This window comes from Pelodiscus sinensis, chromosome 31, assembly GCF_052426305.1.
Source record: "Pelodiscus sinensis isolate ZL-2025 chromosome 31, ASM5242630v1, whole genome shotgun sequence".
Lineage (NCBI taxonomy): Eukaryota > Metazoa > Chordata > Testudines > Trionychidae > Pelodiscus > Pelodiscus sinensis.
In genome coordinates, this window is record NC_143082.1 from 11338893 (window position 1) to 11366789 (window position 27897).

The following is a 27897-nucleotide window of genomic DNA, read 5'->3' on the forward strand; positions in this document are numbered from 1 at the left end:
TCAGCGGGAGCCAGCCAGGGCAGGCAGCAAGGGTGGGAGCAGCCAGCCTGGCCCCATGGCAGCTCCAGGACCCAGCTGGGGTCAGCTCCTGGGAGCTGACCCCACAGCACCAGTGGGGAGAGAGGAGCAGGCGGGGCAGGGCTCAGAGCGCAGAGGGAGGCGCTGCACGGTGCCCCCTAAGCCCCACCCTGGCCCAGAAGGGACACAGGAGAGAGGGGAACTGGTCCGCAGCCTAGAAACCCCTGAACTCCAGCCCCTCTGCCCCTGTGCACTGGGGGGCAGGGCAGCAGGGGGCTCAGGGCTCCTACAGCATTGACTCCCTCCACTCAGCGGCACTCACCCAGAGCTGGTGCACGAGAGGAAGGCAAACCTCCCCCTCCCCCATCCCCAGCCTGTGGAACTCCCTGCCACCAGAAGTTGAGGTGGAGAGCCAAGTAGGCAGGCCCAAGGGATTCAATGCAGCCAAGAACCACAAACCAGCCAGTTACCTGAGCAGGGCAAAGCACCCCCTGCTGTACAGACGGGTCAGGCCCTAGCCCCCCTCCCTACCCGCCCGGCACCTCACGGCAGAACCGCCCACAGCAGGCGTCATGCACCTTCCTCAGCGGCCCTGGTGGAGACGGCCTGAGAGGGGGCCCTGGTACAGTCTGGGCTCGCAATGCCCACGTACCCACCCGATGCCACAGGGAATCCCCTCCTGACCTGTGCAGGAGCCTGGCTCCTGGGCACGGGCCTGGGCTGATCCGACCGCGCACAGGCCCTGCAGCACCAGGTGCCCGCACCAGCCTCCGGGGGACGGAGGTTGGGGGGGGGGGTGAGCCTGGAGCAAGCAGCAGGAATCGAACTGGCCCCAGGAAAGCGCCAGGCCCGGCAGATTTGGTTGTCGCCTCGCCCCTCCCGGCACCTAACATGGGGGGGGGCCGTGTCCAGGGCGAGGTGGCTGCTCAGTCCCACTCAGGAAGGAGTCCAGTGCTGACCCCCGGCCGCGGCTCCTCTGTCAGGGGGAGAAGGACCCAGCAGGATTCTGTGGCCCCCAGCGCCAGCAATGGGCTGACTGGTCCCAGCGCGAGCGCCTGGCTCCTGAGGGGTCGGGGGAAGCCCCCAGCACCAGATCTCCGGGCTGCAAAGGGGGCCCCGGGGGCACCCTGAGATCGGGCCCCGTCAGCCCTGGCTCCCGCAGGAGGACAGGCTGTCATACAGCGAGTCACTGAGCGACTCCGAGTTCTCCAGGCCCGGCTGGCCCTGCCCTGTGTCCCTGGACTTCAGGTCTGTGCTGCCTTCCTCGCCCACGTCCGAGGCACTGGGCGTCCTGCTGCCGACGAACGCCAGGGAGGAGGGGGGCAGCAGGTGGGGCACATCCGAGGAGGCTCTCTTCCGCTCCGCGGTGCTGCACACGGAGCCCTGCGGGAACAGACAGGAGCGTGAGTGGGAATCCGTGGGACATGGGTCCAAGATGTGTGAGCTGGGGGGGGGGGGGAGGATCTGTGAGCCCTGGGCAGACATCGCTCAGGGATGGGGAGCAGAACCCAGGAGGCTGGGGGGGCCCCGGCATCCCTCAGAGAGAGGCTGGGATTGGAGATTTCGGGGGCTGGGCACTACAGAAGGAGGGAACCTTGACTTCCATAAACTGGACAGCCAAGTACCCCCCCCACCGACCCTAGATCCCCCTCCCATCCCACTGCTGACACAGACCCCCCAAATATCCCCTCTCAGTCTGCCCCACAATACCCAGACCCCCAAACACCCCCAAACCCTAAAGCTCACATCCCAGCAGCCCTGGCTTCCTGCAGCCCCCGACATCTCTGCCCCACTGGCCACAGCACCAATGTTCCTGGCCCCTCTCTGACAGCTGCTCTTGGCCCCAGCCGCCCTGTTCCGTAGGCTCGGCGCTCACACGCTGCAGGCGTGATGGGGTGATTGGGGGGGGGCGGGCTGGTCGTCGTGGTGCTGCAGGGCCCTTCCATTTGGGGGGTTTTCCTCAAGAGGGGCCCCGTGCGCATGGGGGTTAATCCAGGCTGGGCGCCAGACGGCCTTGCAGCTCACTGCACATGCAGGCTGAGCCATGGTGCCAGGGCCCCATGCCCAAGAATTCTTAGCCAGGCCCCAGCCCCGTTCCTGTGAGGTGCCGCTGCCTCCTCCCCAGAGGCAACTGCATGCGAGTGGGGCCCCCGGCCTCCAGTGACAGCGTAACAGAAAAAGGCCAGAGCGCAACAGGCGCTCAGCTGGGCACCCCTTGCATTAGCCAGGTCACACGGGGCACCCCACCAGCCTGCCCCCCGCCCTCCCACACAGCCCGCAGCAGGGCCGCTCCCGCGCCAGGTCCACAGCCCCGAGGGAGCTGGGAATGGGGGCGGCCGTGCAGGGGGGCGGAGGGGGGCTCTGCAGAGAGCCAATGCAGGCGGGCACAGGGCTGGCTGAGGGACCTGGCTGGTGCGGGTGCTTCCCCCTCGTTGCCCAGTCAAACGAGGGCCCAGGGCTGCTCTGTGCCAGCGCGGGGGCTGGGCTCTCCCTTCACGCTACTAACTGAATCCAGCTGTGCCCACATCTGCCAAACAGCCCCTCCTGCCTCCCCCCTGCACCTCCCACCTCCCTGCCCCAGCAAAGGGCCCTGAGAGCAGCCAGCCCCCCTGCCCTGACGCTACCGGCGCATCCCTGGCGGGGGCTGGGATTCCAGCGGGCAGGGCCACGGGGCCCACCCAGACCGGCCCTTGGCAACACTGGCAGTTCCCCCCCGCCTCCAGTGAGCTCCTTACCCCGCCCAGCCCGTGCAGCCCCGCGAGGTCCCGGGCCGTGCACAGGAAGGAGTCAGCGGTGCCGCCGCAAGCTTTGGAGTTGGGGAAGGTCCAGTTCTTGCTCTGCCCCGCTCGCCGCGCTCGGCCGGTCTCCACGCAGGGCTCTGGCGCCGGGAGAGAGGGGGTGGGGCGTTAGCGGAGAGCTCCGGGCCTGGCCTGCTCGAGTCCCCCCCCGTCCTGGTGGGCAGGTCAGCACAGGGTGGGGGGGAGGGGGGCTACACCCTCTGGTAGAGGGGGAAAGGGCCCAGCACGGCCCAGGTGGTCTGAGAGGCACACGGGCAGGGAGGCCAGCTGGGGGACAGCTCTGTGCCATGGCCAGGCTGGCAGATGCTCCCCACCTTCTCGGGGAGGGGGGGTCTCCTGGCATCCTCCAGGGAAGGATCCATTTCCCACAGGCGGTTCCCGATCCCTCCCCATGCCAGAGGCCCGAGCCCCAGGGTTCGGCGGGAGCAGGTTGCCAGGGGAGCAGCCGGGAGTTGGGCCGGAGAATCCCATCGGGGTGGGACCAGCAGGGATCTACGCATTGGTGTAAAACCGTAACGCCCCACGCTCAGGTGTGCGCACAAGCCCCCAGCTCGCTGGGCCCAGCGTAAGCCCCCCCACACCCGCGACTCACCCGGGTACAACCCTTCAGGGCAGCCCATGCGGCCGCGGAGGCTCGGGGGCGGCTCGGCACCGGCCGGCACTCCGTGGAAGGCGGGCATGCTTTGGTGCTTCCCAGGCGCCAAGACGTCCTCTGCGCTGGGCACCTCCCTCTCCAGCGTCCGGGCCTTGCGGGGGACTCGGGTGGCACCAGGGGGCTGCCCCAGGGCGACGCTGGGCAGCGGGTCCAGGCTGGGTCTCGGCTTGGGGAGGTTTTTACTGGGAGCCCCACTGCAGTAGTCTGGGGGCGGAAAGGTGCCGATGCCGCTGTCCAGGGTCCGGGTCAGGGAGCCGCAGGCTGCGAGCGACAAGGCCAGGGCAGCGTTAGTGGGCGGGGCTAGGCCAGACAGACTTCTGGAGCCCCTCCCCACGGGGCATCCCAGGCTGAGTCCCACCCTTCACTGCCATGCCCCTCCTACCTCCAGACTGACACTGCCATAGCCCCGCCCACCTTCCACTGCCATAGCCCCGCCCACCTTCCATTGCCACTCCCCTCCTGCCTCCAGACTGACACTGCCATAGCCCCGCCCACCTTCCACTGCCACGCCCCTCCTGCCTCCAGACTGACACTGCCATAGCCCCGCCCACTCTTCACTGCCACGCCCCTCCTCCTACCTCCAGACTGACATTGCCATAGCCCCGCCCACCCTCTACTGCCACGCCCCTCCTGCCTCCAGACTGACACTGCCATAGCCCCGCCCACCCTCTACTGCCACGCCCCTCCTCCTACCTCCAGACTGACACTGCCATAGCCCCGCCCACCCTCTACTGCCACGCCCCTCCTGCCTCCAGACTGACACTGCCATAGCCCCGCCCACCCTCTACTGCCACGCCCCTCCTGCCTCCAGACTGACACTGCCATAGCCCCGCCCACCCTCCACTGCCACGCCCCTCCTGCCTCCAGACTGCCACAGACCCTCCTACCCTCAGACCTCCCCCTCCCTGCCTCTCCTGCCTCCAGACCTCCATCACCCCTAGCCCCAGCCACCCTCCAAAATCCCAATCACCACGCTCTGCCTCCCAAACCATGCACTCAGGCACTCTGCCGATAACTAGCCTGGCCTGACCCAGGGTCTGTGCCACACGGGCTTAGATAGAGAGTGGAACCGCGGCCACTCGGGGCAGCCTCCGCGGGGGGCGGGGCCGGGGGGTGTCACCTGTGAAGTGCTGGGAGCTCACGGACTCGGCCAGGCTCTCATCCGAGGGGATCTCCTCCCGGAGCTTCGCATCTGGGCTCTTCAAAGGAAAGGAGAGAGGCGGATAAACACGGGGCCCGGGGCTGCCCCCCCCACCCTCGTGGGGCATGCAGCCCAGCCAGGGGTGCCCCCACCTGCTCAGGGGTCTCCTCGCAGCTCCGCAGGTGGCCGACGATGCCGTTCCGGGGCGGCCGGAAGAGCCTGGGGTCTTTGGCGTCCTGAGAGACCCTCTGGAAATCCCGGAGCTCCCTCTTCTGCTCCAGCCTGTTCTCGTAGGCTTCCTTCCCATCCACCCTGCAGGGAGGGGGCATGAGCCACCACAGGGCCTCCAGCACACACAGTTGGACCCCCACAGCCCTGCCCCCAGGTCAGGCAGCAAGGGGACCCCCTCCCCTGCCTCTGGGCTGGGCCCAGCCTGCCCTGGTCTGAGCTCAGGATGGCTGCCCCGGAATGCAAGCCCCTCCCTCCCCCCCTCCGAGCATGCCAGAGCTTGGGAGGCAAAATTCCCATTCGCAGAGGGTGAAACTGAGGCCCAGAGAAGGCCCCGGGAGTCTCTGCCAAGGCTGGGGACTGGAGCCAGGAGTCCTGGCCCCCCTTTCCTCACTCTTGACTAGGCCCCAGTCCCCTCCCAGCGCCAGGGCGAGCGCCCAGGGGCCCTGGCTCCCCACACTGCTGACCCATTTCTGCTTCCGCCCCGAGCTCTGCCGGCTTCTCTCCCCCGCCCGGTACCTGTTCAGAAGCTGCTGCATGAAGTTTTCGGCCGTCACCTCCTGGTACATGACCTGCAGCTCGCTCTGCGTCTGCTCCACGAGGACGCCGCAGGCGTGGGGCCGGCCCTTCTCCAGCGCCAGCCCGTTGAGATAGGCCTTCTCCTCCTCCAGCGCCTTGCGCAGGTCCTCCGCCTTCTCCATCAGCCTGGAGATGTTGAGGCTCTCCGCCTCCAGCTTGCAGGCGGCCGCCTTCCCCTCCCTGCGGGGCAGCGGGGGGCCCGGGCCCCGCTCCTTCCGCTCTTCCTTGGCCTTGAGCGCCTCGGGCCGCCGGCTCAGGGCGGGCAGTTTGCTCTTGCGCAGCCCGAACCAGCTGGCGATGCCGCTCGAGTTCTTCGGCTTCCCCTCGCCCGCCGGCCCCTTGTCCTGGCCCTGCAGGCGCAGCATGTTCTCCTCAATGCCCTTCATCACCTTCTCCTCGATGGCCGAGTGCAGGGCCGGGGCCTTGGCGCTGTCGGGCGCCTTGCGGCCGGCGCCGGGGGGCGGTGTGGGCGGCCGCTTGGGGCTGCCGGCCTTGGGCTCTTCAGCAGGCGGGCGGGCAGCCCCGGGTTTGGCCGCTGCCTTGGTGGGCGACTTGGAGGGCAGCTTGGTGGGGCTCCCGTGGGGGCTCTTGTTGCTCTTGGCTGGGGGCACCGGAGGGGCTTTGGGGGGGTTCCTGGTGCCCAGGGGGGTCCCCGGCTGGCGGGCTTTGGCGGCGTAGTGCTTGGCGGAGCAGGCCTCAGCCTCCAGCCGGGAGCCCACCGAGCCAGAGGAGTAGCAGCGCCCGGCGGCCTCCCCGCCGCGGCACTGCTCCTGGTGCTTGAGGCTGCCGCCTGCACCGGGCCGGGGGTGCGCCCGGGCCTCCAGCGCCTCCTCGCAGGGCCGGCCCGGGGCTCGGGGCTTCGCGGGGCAGCTGTTCTTCTCCAGCCCCGGCGCCTCCTTCCGCTCCCCGGCCTCCGCCCTCTTCAGCTTCCCCAGCGCCGAGAGCCGCTCCTTAAACGGCAGGTGTCCCGGCTCCGGCTGCTTCTTCCCGGTGCCGCTCCCCAGCCTCCTGGGCCCAGCGGAGTCCCCGGCAGTCCTGCGGGCGGGCGGCGGGGACTCCGTCCCCCGCTCCTTGGCCGGGGCGTAGGGGCACAGCTCAGGCGGGCAGGGGGGGGCACCTCGCCCGGGGGTGGAGCGGGAGCATTTGGGCAGCTCCGGCGGGGAGGCCAGGCCACCCACCGACAGCTCCGAGACGTTCTCGTAGTCGTGCGCCTTCAGGGAGCGGTGGCCGAAGGGCTCCGGGGAGCGCACGGCCCCCTCGGCCGTCCCAGGGGCCAGGGGCCTGCCGGCCTTGGGGGAGGCCTGGCCGCCTGCCCCAGGAGTCAGGGGGCAGGCAGGCCCCACGGGCCCTTCAGGGGAGGCCCTGCGGCTGAGCCCGGGCGAGGGGCACACCTCGTAGTTGTTGCTGCGGCAGGGGATCTTGGAGCTGCGGGTGAGCTGGGGGCTCAGGCGCAAGGGGTTGGGGCCCTGAGGCTTCTCCCCGGGCGTGGGGATCCTCAGGAGCCGGAGCATCTTGGAGGGGGAGGGCAGGGGAAGTGCCCCCCCGCCCGGGGACGTGGGGCCCGGCTGCAGCTTGGGCTTGCCCTTGGCGCTCTTCTCGGGGGGCTCGTCTCCGGCGAGGCAGACGCTGAGGTAGGCCTGGCGCTCCAGGGCCGCGTCGGGGAAGGGCCCCAGGTCCTGCTCCCCCGGGGCAGTGCCAAAAGCTGGCTTGTCCGCGCTAGCCTGGGCCAGGCCTGATGCCGGCTTGACGGGCTGGTACCTGCCCATGGCAGAGAGGCCAGTGAGCATGTCGCAGCTCAGCACCCCCGCGGGGGGGCCCAGCGCCTCCAGGGGGCCCTCCAGCCGGTAGGCGGCCGCCGGCTCCCCGTTGAGCGGGCAGCCCTCCTTCCGGAAGTGCTGCAGGTAGCACTCCGTGTCCTCCAGCAGCAAGCCCAGGTCCAGGGCGCTCCGCAGGGCCTCGCCCGGGGGCCCCTTCTCCAGGGGGCCCGGCTCCCCCAGCTCGTCGGAGGAGGAGGAGGAGCTGCCCTCGCCCTTCTGCTGGCAGCACAGCGGGGGCAGCAGCTGGGGCCGCCCCCCCTCGGCTTCCAGGCCGCCCCCCTGGCCCTCCTCCTCCTCGCCCTTCCACTTCAGCGCCTCCTCCAGGCCCGTCTGCGCTAGCAGCAGGCAGGGCGGCCAGCGCTGGCGTGTGGCGGCCAGGGAATCGGCCGGGGGGCCCTCCCCATTCAGGGGCGACTCTGGCTGGCTCCCTGGGACCGGCTGGCAATGGCGGGAGCCGGCCTTGGTGGGGGAGTAGCCGGGCTCTCTCCAGGGCGGGGGGCACAGCAGGGGGTCCGTCTCCTCCAGCTTCCGCAGCACTTCCAGGATCTGGGCTTTCTTCTTGAAGAAGGGCGACAGCGCCTCCATGGGCTGGGAGCCAGGGCTGCCCGCCTGGGGAGAGGGGCAGGAGGAGCCATGAGACGCCCCTGCGCCAAGGCCCCGAGAACCCGGACCCCCAGCCCGGCTGCAGCTCACTGCTCCGTGGCGTTCGCTGCTGGCCACGTGGCTGCCCCCCCGCTCCGTCCCAGACATGGGGAGCCGAGTGGGAGCCCGGCTGCTGGGGGTGGAGGGTCCCTTTTGATCTCGGCGCCATGCCAGGGCCGGGGGCCAGCTCGCCCTGCGGCAGGCTGGGCTGTGGGGGGGAGGGGACTCTGGCTCTGGGGCAGCCCCACACCTGCAAGGGTCCCATTCCCCCTGCTCAGGCCGGAGCCCACTGCCCTGCCACCCCACTCCATCAGGGCCAGCCCCACAGCTCCCCACTGATCTGTGTCGGTCTGCTCGGGCCTGGCGCCCCCACCTTGGTCTATGCTCTGCGTGCCCGTCCCCTCCAGCTGGGAGCCTGGCTGGGCAGGGAGCTGGGGCTGGGGGTGGGGGGAGGGACATACCTCCCTCGGCAGGGCGCAGCATCCCAGGGGCAGCGGGGGGGCCAGCTTCTCCACCGAGCCCAGCTGGAGACTGGCTGGGGGGCTGCAGAGCGAGGGCACCGGGTGCAGCGCCAGCTGGGAATGAAAGCAAGGCGGTGAGGCCCAGAGACGCTGCAGGGGGAGGGCAGGGAGCCTGGGGGGCTGAGGCAGTAGCAGAGAGCTGGGGGGGGCGGGCAGCTGAGCTGGTACCAGGTGGCTGGGGAGGGACAGGGAAACTCAGGCCTTTACCGGGTGGGAGGGAGCCTGGGGGGGCTGAAGCTGCCCCTAGTGACCTGGAAGGTACCCGGTGGCCAGGGGCTGGATGCGGCGCTCAGGCCGTACCGGGGAGCTGGGCGGGGCAGTAGCCGGTAGCCAGGCCTTGGCCGGGATGGGGCCGTACCCGGTGGCTGGGGGGATGGGAGGCTCAGGCCGTACCGGGGAGCTGGGCGGGGCAGTAGCCTGTAGCCGGGGCCGTACCTGGGGCAGCGAGCCGGTCGCCAGCTGCAGCTTCTGCTGGAAGAGGTCGCTCAGGCTCTGGTTCTGCCGCTCCAGGTCAAAGACCCTCTTCTTCAGCTTGATGCACTCCTGGCGCAGGTCCTGCGGCCCCGGGGCAGAGCAGAGGGTCTGCGCCAGGGCCCCCGGCCGGTGGGGGGTGCTTGGCCCTGCTCTCACCGCCAGGCACTGGGCTCCCCTCCCCGTCCACACAGCTGGGTGGGGGTCTGCTAGTGTCCCCAGAGCCACCTCCCTCCGCCCACGTGGCCCCCACCATGCTGGCCCCAGGTCACAGCCCCTTGGGGACAGGGCTGGCTCCCAAGCCAAGGGCATGCTGAGGATCCGTCATGCGATGCGGCAGGCGGGGCTGGCTCACCGATCCAGGGCAGCTCCTATATCCCCAGTCCCCACCCGCAGGCCCGGCCTGGCCTGTCGCCACCCGCTACAGCCCTGGCAGCTGGGCACAGAGGCCGCCAGTACCAAGTAGGCTGCTTCCCTGCACCCCAAGTGCAGGCTCCGGGGCTCTGCTCCCACCAGGGGCAGGGGAGTGCTGTGCAGTGGTTATGGGTGGGGGGAGGGGCAGGACGCCTGGGTTCTATCCTTAGCGCGGCGTTGCTCTACAGCACCCCAGGGCCCTCTGCCCAGCCCCCAGCCCCCACCCTGGGCAGGTCCCTGCAGGAGGAGGCGCAGGTGGGCAGAGAGGCTCCGGTACCCACTCACCTTCTGGTTGAGCAGAGCCTGCACCACGTGGTTGGCAACCTGGAGAACAAGGAGGACACATGAGGGGTGGGAGAGGACGGGGGGGCAGAGCCAGCCACCAGCACCCTGCCCCCCAGGCTCAGCCCGGCGAGGCTCTGGTCTGGGCGGCAGGGCAGGGCCTGTTACCTCGTCCAGGCAGCGCTCGTAGGTCTCCCTCTGGTTCTCATTGGCCTGAGCCAGGGCCGAGTTCTCCGCCTGGGACCGAAAAGGAAGGAGCAGAACAGGTCAGAGGCCCAGTCACTCTGCCCCGACAGCCAGGCCGCCGGGGGTCTCCCCCTGGCTCTGGGGGGCAGTGAGGTCTGGTGGGTAGAGGGGGTGGGGTTGGGAGCCAGCACCCGGGGGTCTCCCCCTGGCTCTGGGGGGCAGTGGGGTCTGGTGGGTAGAGGGGGTGGGGCTGGGAGCCAGCACCCGGGGGTCTCCCCCTGGCTCTGGGGCACAGTGAGGTCTGGTGGGTAGAGGGGGTGGGACTGGGAGCCAGCACCTGGGGGTCTCCCCCTGGCTCTGGGGCGCAGTGAGGTCTGGTGGGTAGAGGGGGTGGGGCTGGGAGCCAGCACCCGGGGGTCTCCCCCTGGCTCTGGGCGGCAGTGGGGTCTGGTAGGTAGAGGGGGTGGGGCTGGGAGCCAGCACCCGGGGGTCTCCCCCTGGCTCTGGGGGGCAGTGGGATCTGGTGGGTAGAGGGGGTGGGGCTGGGAGCCAGCACCCGGGGGTCTCTCCCTGGCTCTGGGGGGCAGTGGGGTCTGGTGGGTAGAGCAGGAGGGGCTACGAGGTAGGACTATGGGCAAGGCCCTGGCCCCTCTACCCCAGCCCCCCGGCTGCGGGGCTCTGGGATGCCGGGTGCGAGTCCCGCTGGCGGGCGCTGCCCTTGGAACAAACCCCCGAGCAGCCCGGGGAAGAAGACTCAGAGCCGCAGGAGGGAGCCGCACGGCTCCGAGCTCACCAGCACGGTGCCCGGGGCCCCCTCCCCATGCGACTCCCACGTGCCAGGCAGCTCCTGGGGCAGCGACCCCCCCACGCCCAGGATCGCGCCAGCCGGCCCCAGACAGCCCCGGGGCGCCGCACCTCCAGCTCCCGCAGTCTCTGCAGCAGCTCCTGGCTGGTTCCTGGCTCGCTGCCGCCCTCTTCTGGCTTCATGTCTCCCGACATGGAGCCCTGCAACACAAAGCCGGGGGCCAGTGAGCCCCAGCGGTGCGCCCCCTGCCGGCTCCTCCCCCCCCGCACCAAGGATGGGCCCCCTTTGTGCAGCTCCTGCGCCAGGCTCTCCCCACGGCCAGCCCAGCCCAGCCCCCAGCAGCCCTCCCCCTGGAACAAAGCATGTGCCCCCAGGGCAGAAGGGAGCTTGGGCTGCAGGAGGGCCAGAGCCTGGGGGGGATCACTCCAGAGGAGGGCAAATGAATGCCAGGGTGGGCATGGACACACATGCATGTGCAAAGGAGGGTGTACACACGTACATGTGCAAAGGAAGGAATGCACACACGTGTGCAAGAGCATGTAAACGTGTGCATGCAAAAGAGGGAGTACACGTACATGCTAGCAGAGTGTTTTACATACACGTGCAAAGGAAGGGGCCTGAACAACCCTGCATGCACAAAAGGGGGTGAGGACACACATGGGCTTGCAAAGGAGGGTGCACACACACATGTATGTACAAAGGAGGATGTACACACACAAGGGTGTGCAAAAGAGGGGGCATACACACACCTGCACGTGCAAAGGAAGGTGAAGACACACGTGATCAGAAAGCGCCTACATACATGTGCACGTGAAGGTGAGTACACACACGTGTGCACACAAGCAGGTATTTACATGCAAAGGGTGCACACGCAGGCGTGCAAAGGATGCGTGCACACACACACAGTCATACGAAGAATGGGGGTGATCTCTCCCTTTCCTTACCTCGCTCTGGGGGCCTGACCCCAGACCAGGCAGCACCTTCCAGCCTTCCCTCGTCACCTCTGCCCGTTCGCCTGCAGGGGGGTAAACCCAGTGATGAGACTGGCCCCCCCTGCAGAAGTCCCCAGTCCAAAGAGCCTGGAGTGGGGGGGTGCTCTGGGAACCCCTCCCCCCGGCACCCAGAGTCCGAACCCCGAGGCGGCTGAGAGCACCAGCCCAGGCAGGCTGCAAGGGGAGAGACTCTGACAAACGAACGTCCTTGTGGATCTGGTTGGACCTTGACGGGGCTGGAGCCAGGCATCAGCCAAGGCCGGCTCCACGCCCGAGCCGGCTGCAGCCCCGCAGCGCTGCCCGAGAGGCTGCCTAGCCTGGGTGCTCCGGGCCCAAAGCACCTGAGCTAAATGGAGTCGAGGTGCCGGGGGGTGACGCCCCAGACACTGCCCCAGCCGGACCTCACCCTTCTGCCGACTGTCACCAGCCCCAGACGCTGCCCTGAGCTGGGGCCCAAATGCTCCTCCAAGAGCAGCCAGCAGAAGGTACCTTCCCCTTGCCGTCCCACCCATCCTCTCTGCACCCAGCCAGGGGCAGTGCCTCCCCAAGCACCACCCTCTCCTGTGCCTCAGTCTCCCCAACGCGCAGTGGGTCTAAGAACTGCCGCCTGCCTCCCACAACAGCCTGTTTCCAGGAGGCTGTGAGACTCGGGGGCTGGAGGGTCTCAAAGGAAAGGCCCAGAGCAGGGCTAGCTCTCAGAGGGACAGCCCGAGTGCTCCCCGCCCCACCTCTCCAAAAGGCCCTGGAGCTGAATTGCACCCAGCCCCGCTTCCTAGCACTGGCGCCAGTGGACACTGCACAGACGCATCTCAGCAGCAGCGTTCCTGCTATTTTTTTTTCACCCCGTATGGAATAAATTTTGTTATGTGCACCGAGGCAGGTGTGGATGCGCACCACCCATTTAACCACGGGGGCGTTCTGCTAGTCACTGGGGTGGTCCAGAGCACTCAGCTTACAGGGACACTGCTCGGCATCGGTGCCGGTTTGCCCTGCAGGCTCTCGGCCCAGCCAAGTCAGAGCCTCCCGGGGCCGAGGGCTGTGTCCCCCACCAATCCCAGAGCAGGCAGGAAGCTGCCTGGTGGCACCGATGGCTCCAGCCTCACACCAGCATCTTGGAGTGAAAGCAAAGGGGGCCCGGAACAGAGACTGGATCCTGCTATGACTCCAGAACCCTGGGGGGACAGCCAGGGAATGGGGCAAGGGACCCCATGAGGGGCAGAACTGCTGCTTGGAGAGGGTGAGATCCAGCCTCTGAGTTACCCCAGCCCACCGCCAGCATGGCACCCCCTCTCTGGGACACTAACAAAGCTCCCAAAGCCAGCAGCCCCCAACCCCAGCACCTGGCCTCAGCAGGGTCCAACACATAAACACAAGTTTACAGCAGAGGGCACCAAAACCCGGACACCCAAAACCTCACTCCAACACCCCCAAAACTTGGCCCGCACATCTGTGACCCCCACAACAACCACCAAAACTCAGCCCAACACATGCCCAGCACCCCCAAACCTCAGTGCAATACACAGAACCCCCCAAACCTCAGCCCAACACACGCCCAGCACCCCCAAACCTCAGTGCAATACACAGAACCCCCCAAACCTCAGCCCAACACACACCCAGCACCCCCAAACCTCAGTGCAATACACAGAACTCCCCAAACCTCAGCCCAACACACACCCAGCACCCCCAAACCTCAGTGCAATACACAGAACTCCCCAAACCTCAGCCCACCCTCCCAGCACCCCCAAACCTCAGTGCAATACACAGAACCCCCCAAACCTCAGCCCAACACACACCCAGCACCCCCAAACCTCAGTGCAATACACAGAACCCCCCAAACCTCAGCCCAACACACACCCAGCACCCCCAAACCTCAGTGCAATACACAGAACCCCCCAACCTCAACCCACCCTCCCAGCACCCCCAAACCTCAGTGCAATACACAGAACCCCCCAAACCTCAGCCCAACACACACCCAGCACCCCCAAACCTCAGTGCAATACACAGAACCCCCCAAACCTCAGCCCAACACACACCCAGCACCCCCAAGCCTCAGTGCAATACACAGAACCCCCCAACCTCAACCCACCCTCCCAGCACCCCCAAACCTCAGTGCAATACACAGAACTCCCCAAACCTCAGCCCAACACACGCCCAGCACCCCCAAACCTCAGTGCAATACACAGAACCCTCCAAACCTCAGCCCAGTACAAACCTAGCACCCCCAAACCTCAGTGCAATACACAGAACCCCCCAAACCTCAGCCCAACACACACCCAGCACCCCCAAACCTCAGTGCAATACACAACCCCCCAAACCTCAGCCCAACACACACCCAGCACCCCCAAACCTCAGTGCAATACACAACCCCCCCAAACCTCAGCCCAACACACACCCAGCACCAGCCCCCCCCCCAAACCTCAGCCCAACACACACCCAGCACCCCCACCCCAGTCCACCACACACCCCATCACCTCCAAACTTCAATCCAACATCCCCCCGAAAATCTGACCTCACAAACCCCGGTGGCCCCCCGAACCCCTCCAACTTCATCCCAAGACACACACCCCGAAATCCGCCCCCCCCAGTCACCCCATCTCCCCCCACCCCGACCCACGCGCCCCGGCCCGCCACCCCCCCACGCACCCAGGCCGGGCCGGGCTGTGGGGCGGCCCCGGGCGGCCGCTGCTCCGGGCGGGGCCCCCCAGCGCGGCGGAGCCGGGTCCCCAGCATCCTCCTCCGGCTGCGGCCCCGGCGGCTTCCGCTGCGGCGGTTCCCAGCCCGGCCCGGCTCCGGCCGCGGCTCCGCTATTGTTGGGGGAAGAGGCGGCGCTGCTGCCGCTCCAGCCTCGGCGGCTCCCTCGGGCCTGCGGCTCCGCCTCCCCGCCGCTACCGGGGAGGAGCCTGGGCCGGGGACCCGGCCCGGGACCCCCGAGCCTGGGGGGAGAGGGACCCCCGATCGGGATCCCCGGGCATGGGGGGCCCTCGCCGCGACCCCCGAGCACGGCGGGGGGGGGGGGGGTAGGGGATCCCACACCGGGTCATGGGAGGAGGAGGATCCCCAAACTGGGACCTCATGAGTATGGGGGACCCCCTGGCATAGGGGGAGGGGGACCCCGATCAGGATCCTCGGGCATGGGGGAGCCCACCCCGAGCACAGCGGGGGGGGGAGTACAGGGGATTCCACACTGGGTCATGGGAGGAGGGGACCCCTCAAATTTGGGCCCCCCAGAAGAATGGGGATGGGAGGAGAAGGGTCTCTGATCAGGATCCCTAGTCATGGGGAGCCCACACTCGGACCCCAGCATGGGAGGAGGGGACCCCCCAAACTGAGACCCTTGCAAGCATGGGGATGGGAGACCCCCAACATGGGAGGAGGGGACCCCCCAAACTGAGATCCTTGCAAGCATGGGGATGGGAGACCCCCAACATGGGAGGAGGGGACCCCCCAAACTGAGACCCTTGCAAGCATGGGGATGGGAGACCCCCAACATGGGAGGAGGGGACCCTCCAAACTGAGATCCTTGCAAGTATGGGGATGGGAGACCCCCAACATGGGAGGAGGGGACCCCCCAAACTGAGATCCTTGCAAGTATGGGGATGGGAGACCCCCCCGACATGGGAGGAGGGGACCCCCCAAACTGAGATCCTTGCAAGTATGGGGATGGGAGACCCCCAACATGGGAGGAGGGGACCCTCCAAACTGAGATCCTTGCAAGCATGGGGATGGGAGACCCCCCCAACATGGGAGGAGGGGACCCCCCAAACTGAGATCCTTGCAAGCATGGGGATGGGAGACCCCCCCAACATGGGAGGAGGGGACCCCCCAAACTGAGATCCTTGCAAGCATGGGGATGGGAGACCCCCCCAACATGGGAGGAGGGGACCCCCCAAACTGAGATCCTTGCAAGTATGGGGATGGGAGACCCCCCCGACATGGGAGGAGGGGACCCCCCAAACTGAGATCCTTGCAAGTATGGGGATGGGAAACCCCCCAACATGGGAGGAGGGGACCCCCCAAACTGAGATCCTTGCAAGTATGGGGATGGGAGACCCCCCAACATGGGAGGAGGGGACCCCCCAAACTGAGATCCTTGCAAGTATGGGGATGGGAGACCCCCCCGACATGGGAGGAGGGGACCCCCCAAACTAGGGCCATGGGTGGGAAGAGCTTCCCAAACAAGCTCCCCCTGAAGAGCCCCCTTGAGCCCTCAGGAATCTGAGTCCCCCAAACCAGGTCCTGCCTCCAGCACGGGGGGGGGGGGGACCTCCAATGTACCGCCCCCCCCCCCAGCTCCTTAGGATCATGGCACAGGGACTTCCCTCCTGGATCATCCGTTGTGGGGACCCCTCACAAACTGCCCCCAGGACCAAATGCTCTGACTGGGAGTTGGAGGATCCCCCCGCCCCTGCCGCCCCCTTCCCGGCATCGCTCTAGGGGTGCTTCCAAGCCAGGCCCAAAGGAGGCCGATGTTTCCCCAGGCCGAGTGACTGTAGGTGCCCAGATCAGGACCCTCGGAGGAGCCTCATGTCCTGCCGGGGCTAAGCCCCCACTCTGAGCCCTAGACCCCTGCCCGAGGGGGCTGAGCCAGGCCAGCGCAGCCCCCAGGCCCAGCAGGAGCTGAAGCTGATGGGACAATGGAAGGAGGAGACAGAGCAGCTGTTCCGCCCTTAGGGCCAGGGGGCTGGGGAGGAGGCAGAGCTGGGAGCAGTGACCCGGCTGAAGGACAGAATTAAGCAGCTCTCTGCCGCAGACCAACACCATTCCCCCCAGCCACCACCTGCCCTCCCTCACCGGCCAAAGTGCCCTGGCTGTGCCCAGCATGCGGCCCCAGGGCCCCGCTGCTAGCCCTGGCGCCTACGGGGCAAACCCACATGCCCAGGCCTTTTCGGCAAGGAGCTGCTGCCCGGACACTGCGGGAAGAGCACCCCAGGCGTGTCCTGACGGCCCAGAGCAGAGCTGCCACCGGGCGCCAGCCTGGGGCTGGATACGCCGAGCTTGGCCGGTCAAACGTGCACTGCTCCAGAAACGAGACAGCAGCAGGATCTACCTCCCTGGCATCGCGCCCGGGGTGCTGCCAAGTGCCAGCCAAGCGTGTGCCAGGGACCTGCAGCTCCGGCCTGCCCTGTCGCCGAGCGCCGGACAAGTCCCGGGGAGAGAGAGGAGCAGTCGGCGCCTCGGGGCGGTTCTGCGTCGTGACGGGTTTGCTGCCCATCACAGGACACGGTCTGGTGCCCCCCTCGGGATCCAGCCTTGTGCGTGGAGGTGGCAGAGTCTCCCTTGGGGCGCCAGAGGCTGATCCTAGCAGAAATCACCAATGTTGGAGACCTCCTGACTACGACAGGGGGGACTGGGGGGACCCCCGGGCGCTCGCTCAGCGCATGGGGCTCTCCACCCCCTGGATCCCGCTGCACGTGCTACAGGAGGTGAAGGCGGCTTTGTCACAGCCCGCCCTGGATTTCCTGCAGCGAGCCCTGCGAGAGAGTACACCCCGCTCCCTCCCCACAAGCCCTCTGGCCCTCTGTCCTGGCCCCGTTCCATGCCCCCCACCCCCGCCTCCTCATCCTTGGACCCCCAGCCGGCTGCAGGATTTGCAAACTGAGCCCATCTGCACAGGCGCGTGGGCTATATGTTGCGTGTTTTCACGTGTTTTCGCGTGTTTTCAAACTGAGCCCATCTGCACAGGCGCGTGGGCTATATGTTGCATGTTTTCACGTGTTTTCGTGTGTTTTCGTGTGTTTTCAAACTGAGCCCATCTGCACAGGCCCGTGGGCTATATGTTGCATTTCTTCACCTTTGTGTCCCACCCCAACACCAAACAGGGGCAGGAGTAGCTCAGTGGTTTAAGCATTGCTCTGCTAAACTCTGGGTTGTGAGTTCAATGCCTGAGGGAGCCACTTTTAGCATTGGGGCAAATCTGACAGGGATGGCACTTGGCAGGGATGGCACTTGATCCTGCCGTGAGGGCAGGGGACTGGACTTGAGTGCTCAAGGTCCCTTCCAGTTTTATGAAATAGGTGTATCTCAATGTATGAAATGGTGGGACTATCTAAGACCCGTCAAGGGGCTGTCCCTCCCACAAGTGTGGGGGAGGAGCCTTTAGAACTGCAGTGGGCCGGTACGTACTCCAGCTTAATCCCAGGGGGATGCAAATTGGTGGCCCTCCCACGGAGCCATGAGCACGGGTGTGTACCTGGGGCAGTATGCCGGCCCCTTCTGCAGCGTGAGGGAAAACCTGGCACACGCCTACCTAGGATCACCAGGTTGTAGCCCCTTTTCCAACTCCACCCAAACCTTGCCGAGGTGCTGGCTGCACGTCTCCCTCCCCTGTTCATTTACGCCCACCCCATCCGTGGCCCCACAATGTCGCGAGGCCACGTCCGCCTCCTCCTGGCCCTGGCGGCAGCTGCCTCCTGTAGCAGCAGGAGGAGGATGCTGGAGGGGGGGGTGCTCTGCGACCGTGGGGCCCACTTCTGCTCCTCTGGGCGGCATCACTGGCTCCCTAGACAGCTTCGGGGGGCAGTGGGCACCGGGTGAGGTTCTCTGCTCGGTGTCCCCCTCCAGTACCCTCGTTTTAAACCTTTGACCCGGATTTTCATTATTTGTCCCCCAGAATCAATTGAACCCTGGGTCCAGTTGTCCCTCCCACAAGTCTGGGGGAGGGGCCTTTAGAAGTGGGTGGGGTGATGCCTGCCCACCCCCCTTGGGTTTCAAATAGTGGTGCCTCCCTTGGCCACCTGCTGGACGTGGGTCCCGACGTGTCAGGCCACGTCCCCGTGCAGCTCGCAGCACTTGGCCGGAGCCAGGGGGCCCCGTGTGCTCCCCAGACCCTGCACCCGACTTTACAATCCTGCGGCTGGAGATGTCCCGTGTCGGCCATCCCCGTGCGACTCGCTCCCCGGCCAGCCGGCAGCCGATGGCAGCCGCCGGGCCAGAGACAGGAGGCCAAGGTGGTGGATTTATGACCTTTCCCGAGGAGCCTGAGCAGAGCACAAAGGGGCGTGTCAGCAAGAACGAAAGCGGGAGGCGACCTCCCGAGACAAGAGGACGGGAAAGGCTCAGTCATGCCACTAAAGGGCAAGGAGAGAAGCATCCAAGCTACAGGTCGGGCAGCAGCCTCCCTGGAGACGGCGGCGAGGACAGGATCTGACTCAGACCCCAGCTTTCGGGACAGTGCGTCAGCATCTTCTCTCATGCCCACCCGGTCCCGGCCTGCACGGCACGAGGAGCGACAGACGCCGGCTTTGGCTCACCGGCCTGTCTCCTCGTCTCTTCTGCAGCATGACACCCACCCGTCTGGGCCGTCCTGGATTTCCCCTGCCCTGCTGAGGCTCTCGGTTGGGAGGCGCTGGAAAAGCAGGGAAATGACACGGGCTGCTCTTAGCAGCGGGGTCTGAAGACGACAGCATCCCTCAAGCAGAGCAGTCACCAGAAGGCCCAAGCAAACAGACCTGGGTCCAGTTTGCCCTCGTGCTGCGTTTTGCAAGTGTCACTCGCTATTTGCACTGCTGTGAATGGCCGGGCAGGAGGCAGGGAACCCGGGGCCCTCCCGTATTGGTCCATCACTGGAAAAGCACGTGACCTGTCAGGTAGGTACCGGAAGGGGAGCTGCAGTGCAGGGAGTGGAGGCTGGCGGTGGGCTGGGCTGGAGCAGCCCCCAGCATTGGGGGCAGGACCACCCTGGCTAATAAGTATTGATGGACCTAACCTCCTTGAATTTATCTAGTTCATTTTTGAACTCCATTAAAGTCCTCATCTTCACAACATCCTCTGGCAAGGAGTTCCACAGGTTGGCTGTGCGCTGCGTGATGAATAACTTCCTTTTGTTTGTTTTAAACCTGCCAGCTACTAATTTCATTTGGTGACCTCTGGTTCTTACGTGACGGGAACAAGTAAATAACTTTTCCTTATTTGCTTTCCCCATCCTGTCACGATTTTGTAGACCCCTACGATATCCCCCCTTAGTCTCCTCTTTTCGAAGATGAAAAGTCCCTGTCTTTTTAATCTCTCTTCACATGGCAGCCGTTCCAAACCCCTACACTTTTTTGTTGCCCTTTTCTAACCTTTTCCAATGCCAAGATATCTTATTGCGAGGTCTGCGTCACCACTTTCAAATGAGGCTATTTCTCCCCCCTTCCCCCACAGCAGGCCAGGCTCCTGCAGGGGGAGGAGAAAGAGCCACAATCTGGCCTGATTCCTGCCAGGTGCCAACATTGCTTGGCCTGTGACCCGCAGCTTCCTCCTGTGCCTGTCAGGTGGCCCACAGGACGGGATGGACACCCGCCCCAGGCAGGGAAACCTGGCAAATCCCCAGGGACCAATCACAGGCTGCTCTGTCGGCAACAGACCTCAGTTGTGGGCAGCTCCATGCATCACAAAGCAGAGACAAGGGGGGGCCCTGCAGCCCAATAGCCCCTATTCCTAGTGCACCGGCTCAGCCCAAATACCCGCCCCATGCATCTGACGCCCCATGCGGCAGAGTAGGACGCCGATCTGCCTTGGCACTGGGGGACCCGGTGTCAGGACAGCTGGTCCTGTTCCAAGGTCTGTCAGTAAACGTGGGAGCCGCTTCATTTCCATCTAGACTGGGCCAGGAGCAGCGACTTGTCCCGATTTAAGTCAGCAGAACACAGATGTCCTGTCCGGTCCCTGAGGCTTAGACCATCCTGCCTCCCCCTATAGCAACAGTCACCCAAGGCCCAACATACATCCACCCGCAGTGGGGAAGCCCGGGTCAGTTCCGTCCCGTCCCACGACACAGGATGTTTGCACAGTTGCAGAGGTTTTACACATGGGAATTCTGTTCATGCACAACTCCTGTAGCGATGCTACAGATCTCGCACCTTCCCGGGATAGAGTCTCATGCACACGCACAGATATTTCCGCCACCATGCCATTCGCTCCCAGGCAGACCCGTGACCCAGGACGCGAGCTCTCCTCCTCACGCCGGACACCTGCGTGGAGGTACGGGGAGCTGCAGAGGCTCAGCACCCCCTGGAGATCAGGGCTCAGTACAGAAATGACATGGAGGGATTGTATCCCCCACCAGTGAAATGCAGCCACCTCTGGGCTAGGGCGCAGCAGCTGTTTCCCAGGGAGCTGCGAGAGATCAGGGCGGTGGGGTGAAGAAAACCCATGCAGCTGATTGTGAAGCAAACTGAACTGGGGAAGAGGGAATCTGAGAAAGACACAAGGACTTCTCTTACCACCCCACGAGGGCTGGGGGATCGGCACCGAGCAGCCAGGACCTCGACTGACCGCCTCCATGGAGTGAGGAAGTGGCAGAATGCTGGGGCCACCCAGAGGAAGTGCCCTAGGTCGGATGCATCCCATCCCGTCCCGGATATGCAGAGGGCAGGACAGCTCTGGGGGAGGTTTCTCAATTCCATGCCCCCTGGCGTCTGGGAGAGGAGATGGACGCGGAGCTCAAACTGCGGGAGGCCGCGCCAGGATGTGAGAGAAACCCACAGCAAACCCTGCCACACTCCCTAAGCTCAGCGCCGAGCCGGGACCAGACACAACAAGAGCTGCGAAAATAGCCCAGGAGCCCTCGCTGGGAAGACGGAGGGTTATTTATAGCTGGCTCGCTGCAGCTCGGACACACGCCCAAGCTGGGGGCGCTGCAGCTGGGAGCTGGCTGCTCCATCAACCTCCCGCCTGGGGCTCCATCCCAGCACAGGGAGGGGGCTCTCCCAGTGCCGTGCCCCTCGCCAGGGTACGCTGCACCCCCGTGGGCAGCAAACCTGGAAAGGCAGAGGGCCGGGGCTGGAGGAGCAGCCCAGCTGCCAATGTCCGAGTCATTGCACCACGATGCAGCCAACGGGCCTGCCGGGCGCTCCAGAGGAAGCCACCCGGAGTGGGGGAAGGGGGAGCCCCAGGCTTGGCCGGGGCTGGACCTGCAGCTGGTTCAGGTCCCCACAAAGCGGCTTTGAGGCGCGGGCTCCAGGGGTCTCCTCCAGAGGGATTTTGTTCTGCCAGAACTGGGACGTATCCCACTGCCCACAGCGGCCCAGAGGTGCCCAGGCAAAGGGGCGGTTTGCCAGCGGACCGGTACCCACCCCTCCCTGCCATGGTGCTTTTAGCCACCCCGTTTCCATAGCAGCACAGTGCTGGGGCCAGGATGGGCACCAGCAACCAGGACTCCTGGGTTCTGTTCCTGACCCGCCCGCCCATTCTGCGTGCGACCTCGGCCGCGTCACGCCCCCTCTCTGTGCCTCAGTCTCCCTGTGTGGATGATTGGGGCACAAAGCCACTTCTCCGCTGGGCAGCCCCCACCAGGTATACAGCAGGGCAGGGTCCGGGGGCCGAAGGATGCAGCTGCCCTGCCGTTTACAAGGGAGATTGCTCGTGCAGAGACCACCCTTCCCAGCATGCAATGCTCGGCGTGACCCACACAGCCTGGAACCCACTCAGCTCAGGATGGGGCGGTGCATGCTGGGACCTGCTGCTGCAGCCGGCATGGCCCTGGGTGCCCCGCGGAGAGTCTGACTGAGCCCCCGCGTGGGGACCCTGCTCCGCTCCAGGTCACTTGGGGTAAATCCCCGGAGCTCAGGGAGAAGGCGCCGTTCGCACAGCTGGAGCAGAAGGGGGGCCGTGAGGGGGAGCAGCTTCCAGCCCCAGCTGCCTGCCTGGAGTGGGGCCGCTCAGCTGGGTGAGTGACAGCAGGGCCGGGGTGTCTTCGGGAACCTTCCCAGCCCCCAGAGGGATTAGTGAGGAGGGATCAGAGCCCAGGCTGCCCCCAGCTTAGCATGTGGAGGCAGGGAGCGCCCATGGGGCAGAGACCTGGGCATCACTGGGGCAGATTTAGGCAGATCGGGGCTTCTCTAGGGCTATGCAACTGCACTGCGGCACCCCCAATGCAGTCATTGCTGGGATCGGAGTCTAGTGGTTAGAGCAGGTCTGGGAGCCAGGACTCCTGGGTTCCATTTCTGGTTCTGTCGCTGACTCGGCACTCGGCCCCGAGCTCCTATCGTGCTGCTGAGCCTCAGCTTCCCCATCTGTGCCACAGGCCCGGCCCCAGGGAGCCATGCGGCTGCCTCCCAAGCCCGCACTTCCCCTGGCTAGGAAGCTACGCTCCCCCAGGCTCCCTGCCTCCCAAGGCCAGAAAGGAGCCGCCATTCACCCGGCTGCCCCAGCACAATCCCTGCGGTGACGGAGGAGCCACCGACCCTCCCTGGTGTGCCTGGCGCGTGCTGGGCCGCCCGCGGCTGGACCGACGAGCCGCTGATTAAGGGTTTGTTCCCCAGGCGGATCCTGGCAGCGCTCGCCGGCACCGGCAGGCAGGTTTCGAATTCCGCCTTCCTTCCCGGGGCCCTTCTCTGAACTCAGACCCACGCAGCACGGCCCCTCTGGAACGGGGACCCCCAGCACGGGACACTCCCGGCAAGCGTCCTAGAGGGGCATCAACCTGTGCTGGCTGCCAGCCCCTCCCCCCATCTGCTTTCACTTTGACATGCTAGAGCCCCCCCCCCCCCCCCCGGGTCTATTCCAACAAGCGGACACAGCTCACAGATGAGACCAGCTCCAGGGGCTCCAGGAGCTGGACCCACGTTTGACCAGGCCTCCCAGGGGACCTGCCAGCTGCCTGGCTCTGTTGTTGGCTCAGAGCATGGGGGTCCTGGCACCAGGCTTGGAGTGCAGGGGCCCCGGCAGCGCTGGCCTGGGGCCCGTTCTGGCAGACCCCATCCTGAGGGCCCCAGGCTGCCCTACAGACAGACTACAGCCTACTGGGCCCTGGGCTGGCACATTCGGCTTTGCCCCGGCGGATCAGTGGGGCTAGCGGCCAGGTCCTGGCAGCAGCCAGATGCCACACGTTGCAGAGCTGCCCAGCGCCCAGGCTAGGGCCCCCCACCGACCTCTCCAAGTAACCCGCTGAGACCAGGAAGCACGAGACTCAACCTCCCCCACCCTCATGGCGGCTGGCCTGGCGCAGGCGCATTGCTGCTCCGGCCCTGGGCTGCTCCCTGCACATCCACCTGTCTCAGTGCCCGGGGAGCGTTCTGTGTCACCAGGCATCACCTGGGGAGCAGAGCGGGGGAGCCAGAGACCCTCCAGGCAGTGCTGGGACTGGGGATCCCCGCATGCGCCAGGCAGCGAGGTAGGGGAGGCCTGTCTCCCTGCTCCCCACGCCTGGGGGAGGACCCCACAGCACACAGCCGCCCTCCACTCGGCTCCCAGTGCAATAAGCCCTCCGGGCTGCTGCGGCTTGTCTGAGGAGCTGGCAGGAAACAGCCGGGGGACAGAGCCCTGCTAATGGACAGAGACCTGCGAGGCCCATGGTGGGAGCAACAGCCGAGCCCCACAAACACCCTCTTCCCTCCCCACAAAGCAGGCAGCGAGGCCTCATCGGGGCAGGACGAGGGGCGGGGGTGCTAACCTGCAGCCGCAGCGGCGCACGGAGCCAGCCCCCTCCAGCTGAGCTGGGAGCAGACGTGGCCACATTTGCCCCAGAGCCGCGCTCCGAGAGCTAAGGGGGCCGGAGGGGGGAGTAGACAGGAGGACACAGAAACCATCCCCACGCGCAGCTACAGAGCCGCACCGGCACCCCCAGCCCAGGCAGACCCGCGCCCGGCCTCAGTGAGACATGGGGAATCGGAGCCACCCAACACGGTGGCCGATGCTGCTCAGGGCTCTGGCGGGTTGACTCAGCCCCGGCGTGGCAGCAGTCAGGCTGTTGGACGGATCCCTGTGTGGGACAGGACAAGGCCTGGGGCTGAGCAGTGCAGTCCAGCACCGGGGCCACGCTGCCGTGGCCGGAGACCCAAACCCAACCCGCCACGAGCCACGCGGCTCCGAGAACCAACACGCAACATGGCACCTCAGCCGGCTTCTGGCCTTCTCCCCAGGGGCCCGTCACTGACCATTCGCCCGCCGGGAGGTAGCCAGGCTGGCAGCCTGCCCCCCATTACCACAGCTAGGGCAGCGCAACCCCTCCCTTCCCATCAGCCCTCCCCAGGCCTGGATTCAGAGTAGCCAAGATGAGCTTTGCCCCTGACGTTTCCAGCATGCCCGGGAATGATCCATGCACGGCTCTGAGCCACTGAAAGGCTTCCCCGGGCCCCGGCCTCCCAGAGCTGGGGGGAGTCCTTCTCCCAGTGCTTTGGGCTTGTCCAGCCTCGTGCCATGTGAGCGCCTGGCGCCAGCTTCGCCCTCCCTTGCCAGGAGCTTGCAGCAGGCCAGGGCACAGCTTCCGGACCCCGCAGAAAGGCCACACTGGTGCGCAGCCGGGCCCCCCCCGTGCGAGACTCATTCAGCAGCTCAGTGAAAACACTGGCCGGCCCCACGACAGGGAGATTTTAAACGCAGGGGGCAGCTCTTTCCAAACAGGGCAGGACCAGAGGTTGCCATGGCGCCCACATCCCAAGCCAGCGTCTCAGTGACAAGTCAAGGGATGGTACAAGGAAACCGGCCGGTTCCTTTAACTCTGCCGCCTGGGGCGTGGCGCACCCATTAGGCAAAGGTGGAAGACGGGGGCTGCCGGGGCTCAGGCACACAGCTCCTTGGACCCTGGCAGGGGCTGTTCGGAGCAGCTGAACTTGCTGAAATGCGCTTGGTGGTAACAAAGTGCTACAAAGACCTGGCAGGTTTCTGGGCAGTAGGGTCACCTCTGCTGGGCAAGGAGAGGGAGGCGATGCCCAGGTGGGATGGGATCAGTGCATGCGGATCATCCAGGGGCTGGGGACATTGAGTCATCCACAATGCCTGCTGAAGGCAGGAGCCGGAGCATCTCAGGGTCCAAAGCACCAAAGGGGAATATCCCAGTTGCAAAAACACTGGCCAAAGTCTTCAAGGGCAGGAGAGGTTTGAGGGAGCCGGCGAAAGGCAGGCAAGAGGGTAACCTATTAGCTCGGGTCTGGACAGGTGGCACCAACTGGCGATGACTGAATTCAGAGCCGGTGCGAGGAGCCACAAGTACAAGTCAATCAAAGGTGGGTGGGACAACAGCTTAACAATAACGCTCTGCCTACCCCTAGGCCCGCAAATTATTTCTTAGACAGACTCAGCCCCGTCAGGCGGGTCAGTATCATCCCAGTTTTACAGACGGGGAAACTGAGGCAGAGAGCCAGGCCAGGATCTGCCAAGGTCACCCAGTGACAGAGGCAGGAATAATCCCAAGACTCCTGACTCCGGCTCCCAGGCCACACCCTCTGGCCACCCCGTCCTCCCCTCTAACATGGTGGGGTGGCTGGCAGGGGAGCGGGTCACTCTAGGGGTGTTTTATGGGCCCATCCCTGCACCGTGCGGGTGGCCTTGGTCCCTGGCACTCACAGGGCGGCTGGACTGACCCAGGCGGCTGCCAGCCACTGCACAGAGCACATGCTCCAGAGGCCAGGCCCAGGTAAGACAGAGCCCCCTGCCCCAGCCCGGGCTGGCATGCTCACCCCACACCCGGACCCTGCACGCAGCTTGGGACTCCGACCCACGGGGAATTCCTTCTCTCTGCAGGACCCGGGGACGCGCGACGGCCCCCTGCGCGAACCCCCTGGGCCACTTCGGCTGCGGGCTGCGCAAAGGGGCGGTGGCGCCGGCCCCGATCCCCGAGGCTCGGTCCGAGCCGGGGGGGGGGGGGGGCAGAGCTTCCGCCCCAGCTCGTAACACGCAGGCGCAGCATAAAGTTGTTTTAACCGCCCCCCCCCCCTTTCCCGCATCCCGATAACTTCGCTGGAGACTTCAGCGCGCAGCGCGGCTGCCCGGAGCGACTCCGGATTGACGCCGCAGCCGCCCCGAGCTCGCTGCAGGACTCACCCAGCGGCAGCGCAGGGGGCGCCCGGCCGGGCCCTGGGCCGCGCTCCGGAGACGCTGCGGAGGCCACTCCGGGTGGAAGGCGAAGTGATGTCACAGCTGGGGGGGGGGGCTGGCAACCCCCCTTCTCCCACAGCCTGACCCGCCGCAGCCAATCGGCGCCGGGTCCAGCCGCGCTCCCCGCCAGATGTTTCCCATTTGGGAGCCCGGGCTGGGCTGGTTCGAATCCCGGGGCAGGACGCTCGAAGGGGGCGGCTGCCCCCTCCCCGGGCAAGACCCCAAAGGGGTGACAGGGGACCGCGGGGGGGGGGGGGGGGGGGGGGGGGGGCAATTCAGCGGCTGCGCTCTGGGGCCAGGGATTTGCTCAGCGCCCCGATCCCCTGGGGAGGGGGGCCCGCAGGACGCCCTGCAGCCAGCGCCCAGCCGTGGGGCAGAGGAGGCTTTGGGGACACTCGGCCCCAGAGGTGGCTGTTCACCAAGGCCCCCAACCGTGCTAGCTTGGAGACCAAAGCGCAGCAGGACCGTGCCCACCCCCACGGCTCCATCACTCCACTGCGTCTCCCTCTGCCACCCTGCGTGATTCCAGCCAGGGGCACCAGCCTGCTGCTGCCTGGGGCTCCTCTCCCCCGCCCCCACGGATCAGACATTTCTGCATGTTCCCTGCCCACTGGCCATGGGCCTGTGGTGCTTGGAAAGGAGACCAGCTCTTAATGGCTCCCCTGCCTCCACCATGCCCCAACCAAACCCGGCTGCTTAATGTGGCTCTGTGATATCTGTGCCCCTCTCAGCCCCACGAGCGGAGCCAGGCGCACAAAGCCCAGCAAAGGAAACCGGCTGGGGCGCCCCTGGACAACGCCTCTGTCTCAGGTCTCCCCTTTGCCAGGTACAGCAGGAAGAGCAGGCCAGGATCCTGGCAGGTACCCCACACAGCCATTCCTGTAATCCTCCCTGCTCTGCCAGCTCTCCTTCCCCACCACCGGGCTCTGGGAGCCCCCGTGCCCGGGTGTTGACAGATTTCCTACAGCTGGCTTGTCCCCGCCAGTGAGCTGGCACAGAGGTGCCCGCACCACATAGCGCAGCCCAAAATCTGCAACCCTCTGTCCCCGCAAGAAAGCCTGTTTTACTGGAAGCCAGAGGGGGGGAAGGCCTCAGGCAGAGAGGCCTGGGCTGCAGCAGGCCCTGTGGTTCAGGGCTGGCATTCTGCCCTCTAGGGAAGAGAGGTGCCCATTCCACAAGCTGAGGCAGCCCAGGAGTGGGGCAGTGCTGAGCAGTGGTTGCTGTTGGAGGGAGCGGGGCAGGTCCAGCATGCCCAAGACCAGCCCCGGCCCCATGACTCTGGGATGGAGAAGGTGCCATGAGTCTGCCCTACAGTCGCAACCCAATGGGGCTGTTGGAGGAGCTAGCTCCAGGAACCAGCCCAAGTCTCATTTGGGCAGCGACATTCTGGCTCCCCCTTCACCCACATGCTGTTTCCCTTCCCTCGTGGCCTCGTGCTGTTGAACAGCTGCCACATTCCGTCCCAGAGGTGGCTGCATTTCAATGCTGGGAGACCCTGGACCGTCAGGCCTTTGCATACACAGAGCTCTCTGAAATCAAGGTGGAAGGTCCC

The 27897-nt window shown here is 66.1% G+C and overlaps 1 protein-coding gene across 2 annotated transcripts; it reads right to left on the reverse strand.

Annotated features, from left to right (window-relative positions):
* NCKAP5L (NCK associated protein 5 like) lies at window positions 1–26411 on the reverse strand. Of its 2 annotated transcripts, none has more exons than XM_075902005.2 (13): window positions 26292–26411; window positions 11502–11572; window positions 10668–10757; window positions 9735–9803; window positions 9570–9608; window positions 8835–8954; window positions 8340–8453; window positions 5360–7845; window positions 4765–4924; window positions 4592–4670; window positions 3409–3732; window positions 2754–2896; window positions 1–1401 (listed from the first exon to the last, which is right to left on the reverse strand). In XM_075902005.2, the coding sequence occupies exons 3-13, from the start codon at window positions 10749–10751 to the stop codon at window positions 1162–1164; spliced, it is 3858 nt and encodes a 1285-aa protein (XP_075758120.2). In that variant the 5' UTR covers window positions 10752–10757; window positions 11502–11572; window positions 26292–26411; the 3' UTR covers window positions 1–1161. The 2 variants fall into 2 exon arrangements, with proteins under 2 accessions (XP_075758120.2, XP_089631002.1); XM_089774876.1 differs by lacking the exon at window positions 26292–26411 and adding an exon at window positions 14193–14396.
* Window positions 26412–27897: the final 1486 nt, after the last annotated feature.

Bases quoted from the DNA above. Each gene is read 5' to 3' on its own strand.
- NCKAP5L (XM_075902005.2), bottom strand. From the start codon at position 10,751: ATGTCGGGAGACATGAAGCCAGAAGAGGGCGGCAGCGAGCCAGGAACC. The intron at 9,804-10,667 runs GTGCGGCGCCCC...TTTCGGTCCCAG, and splicing joins AGAGACTGCGGGAGCTGGAG to GCGGAGAACTCGGCCCTGGC. The intron at 2,897-3,408 runs GTGAGTCGCGGG...TCCCGGCGCCAG, and splicing joins CCCTGAAGGGTTGTACCCGG to AGCCCTGCGTGGAGACCGGC.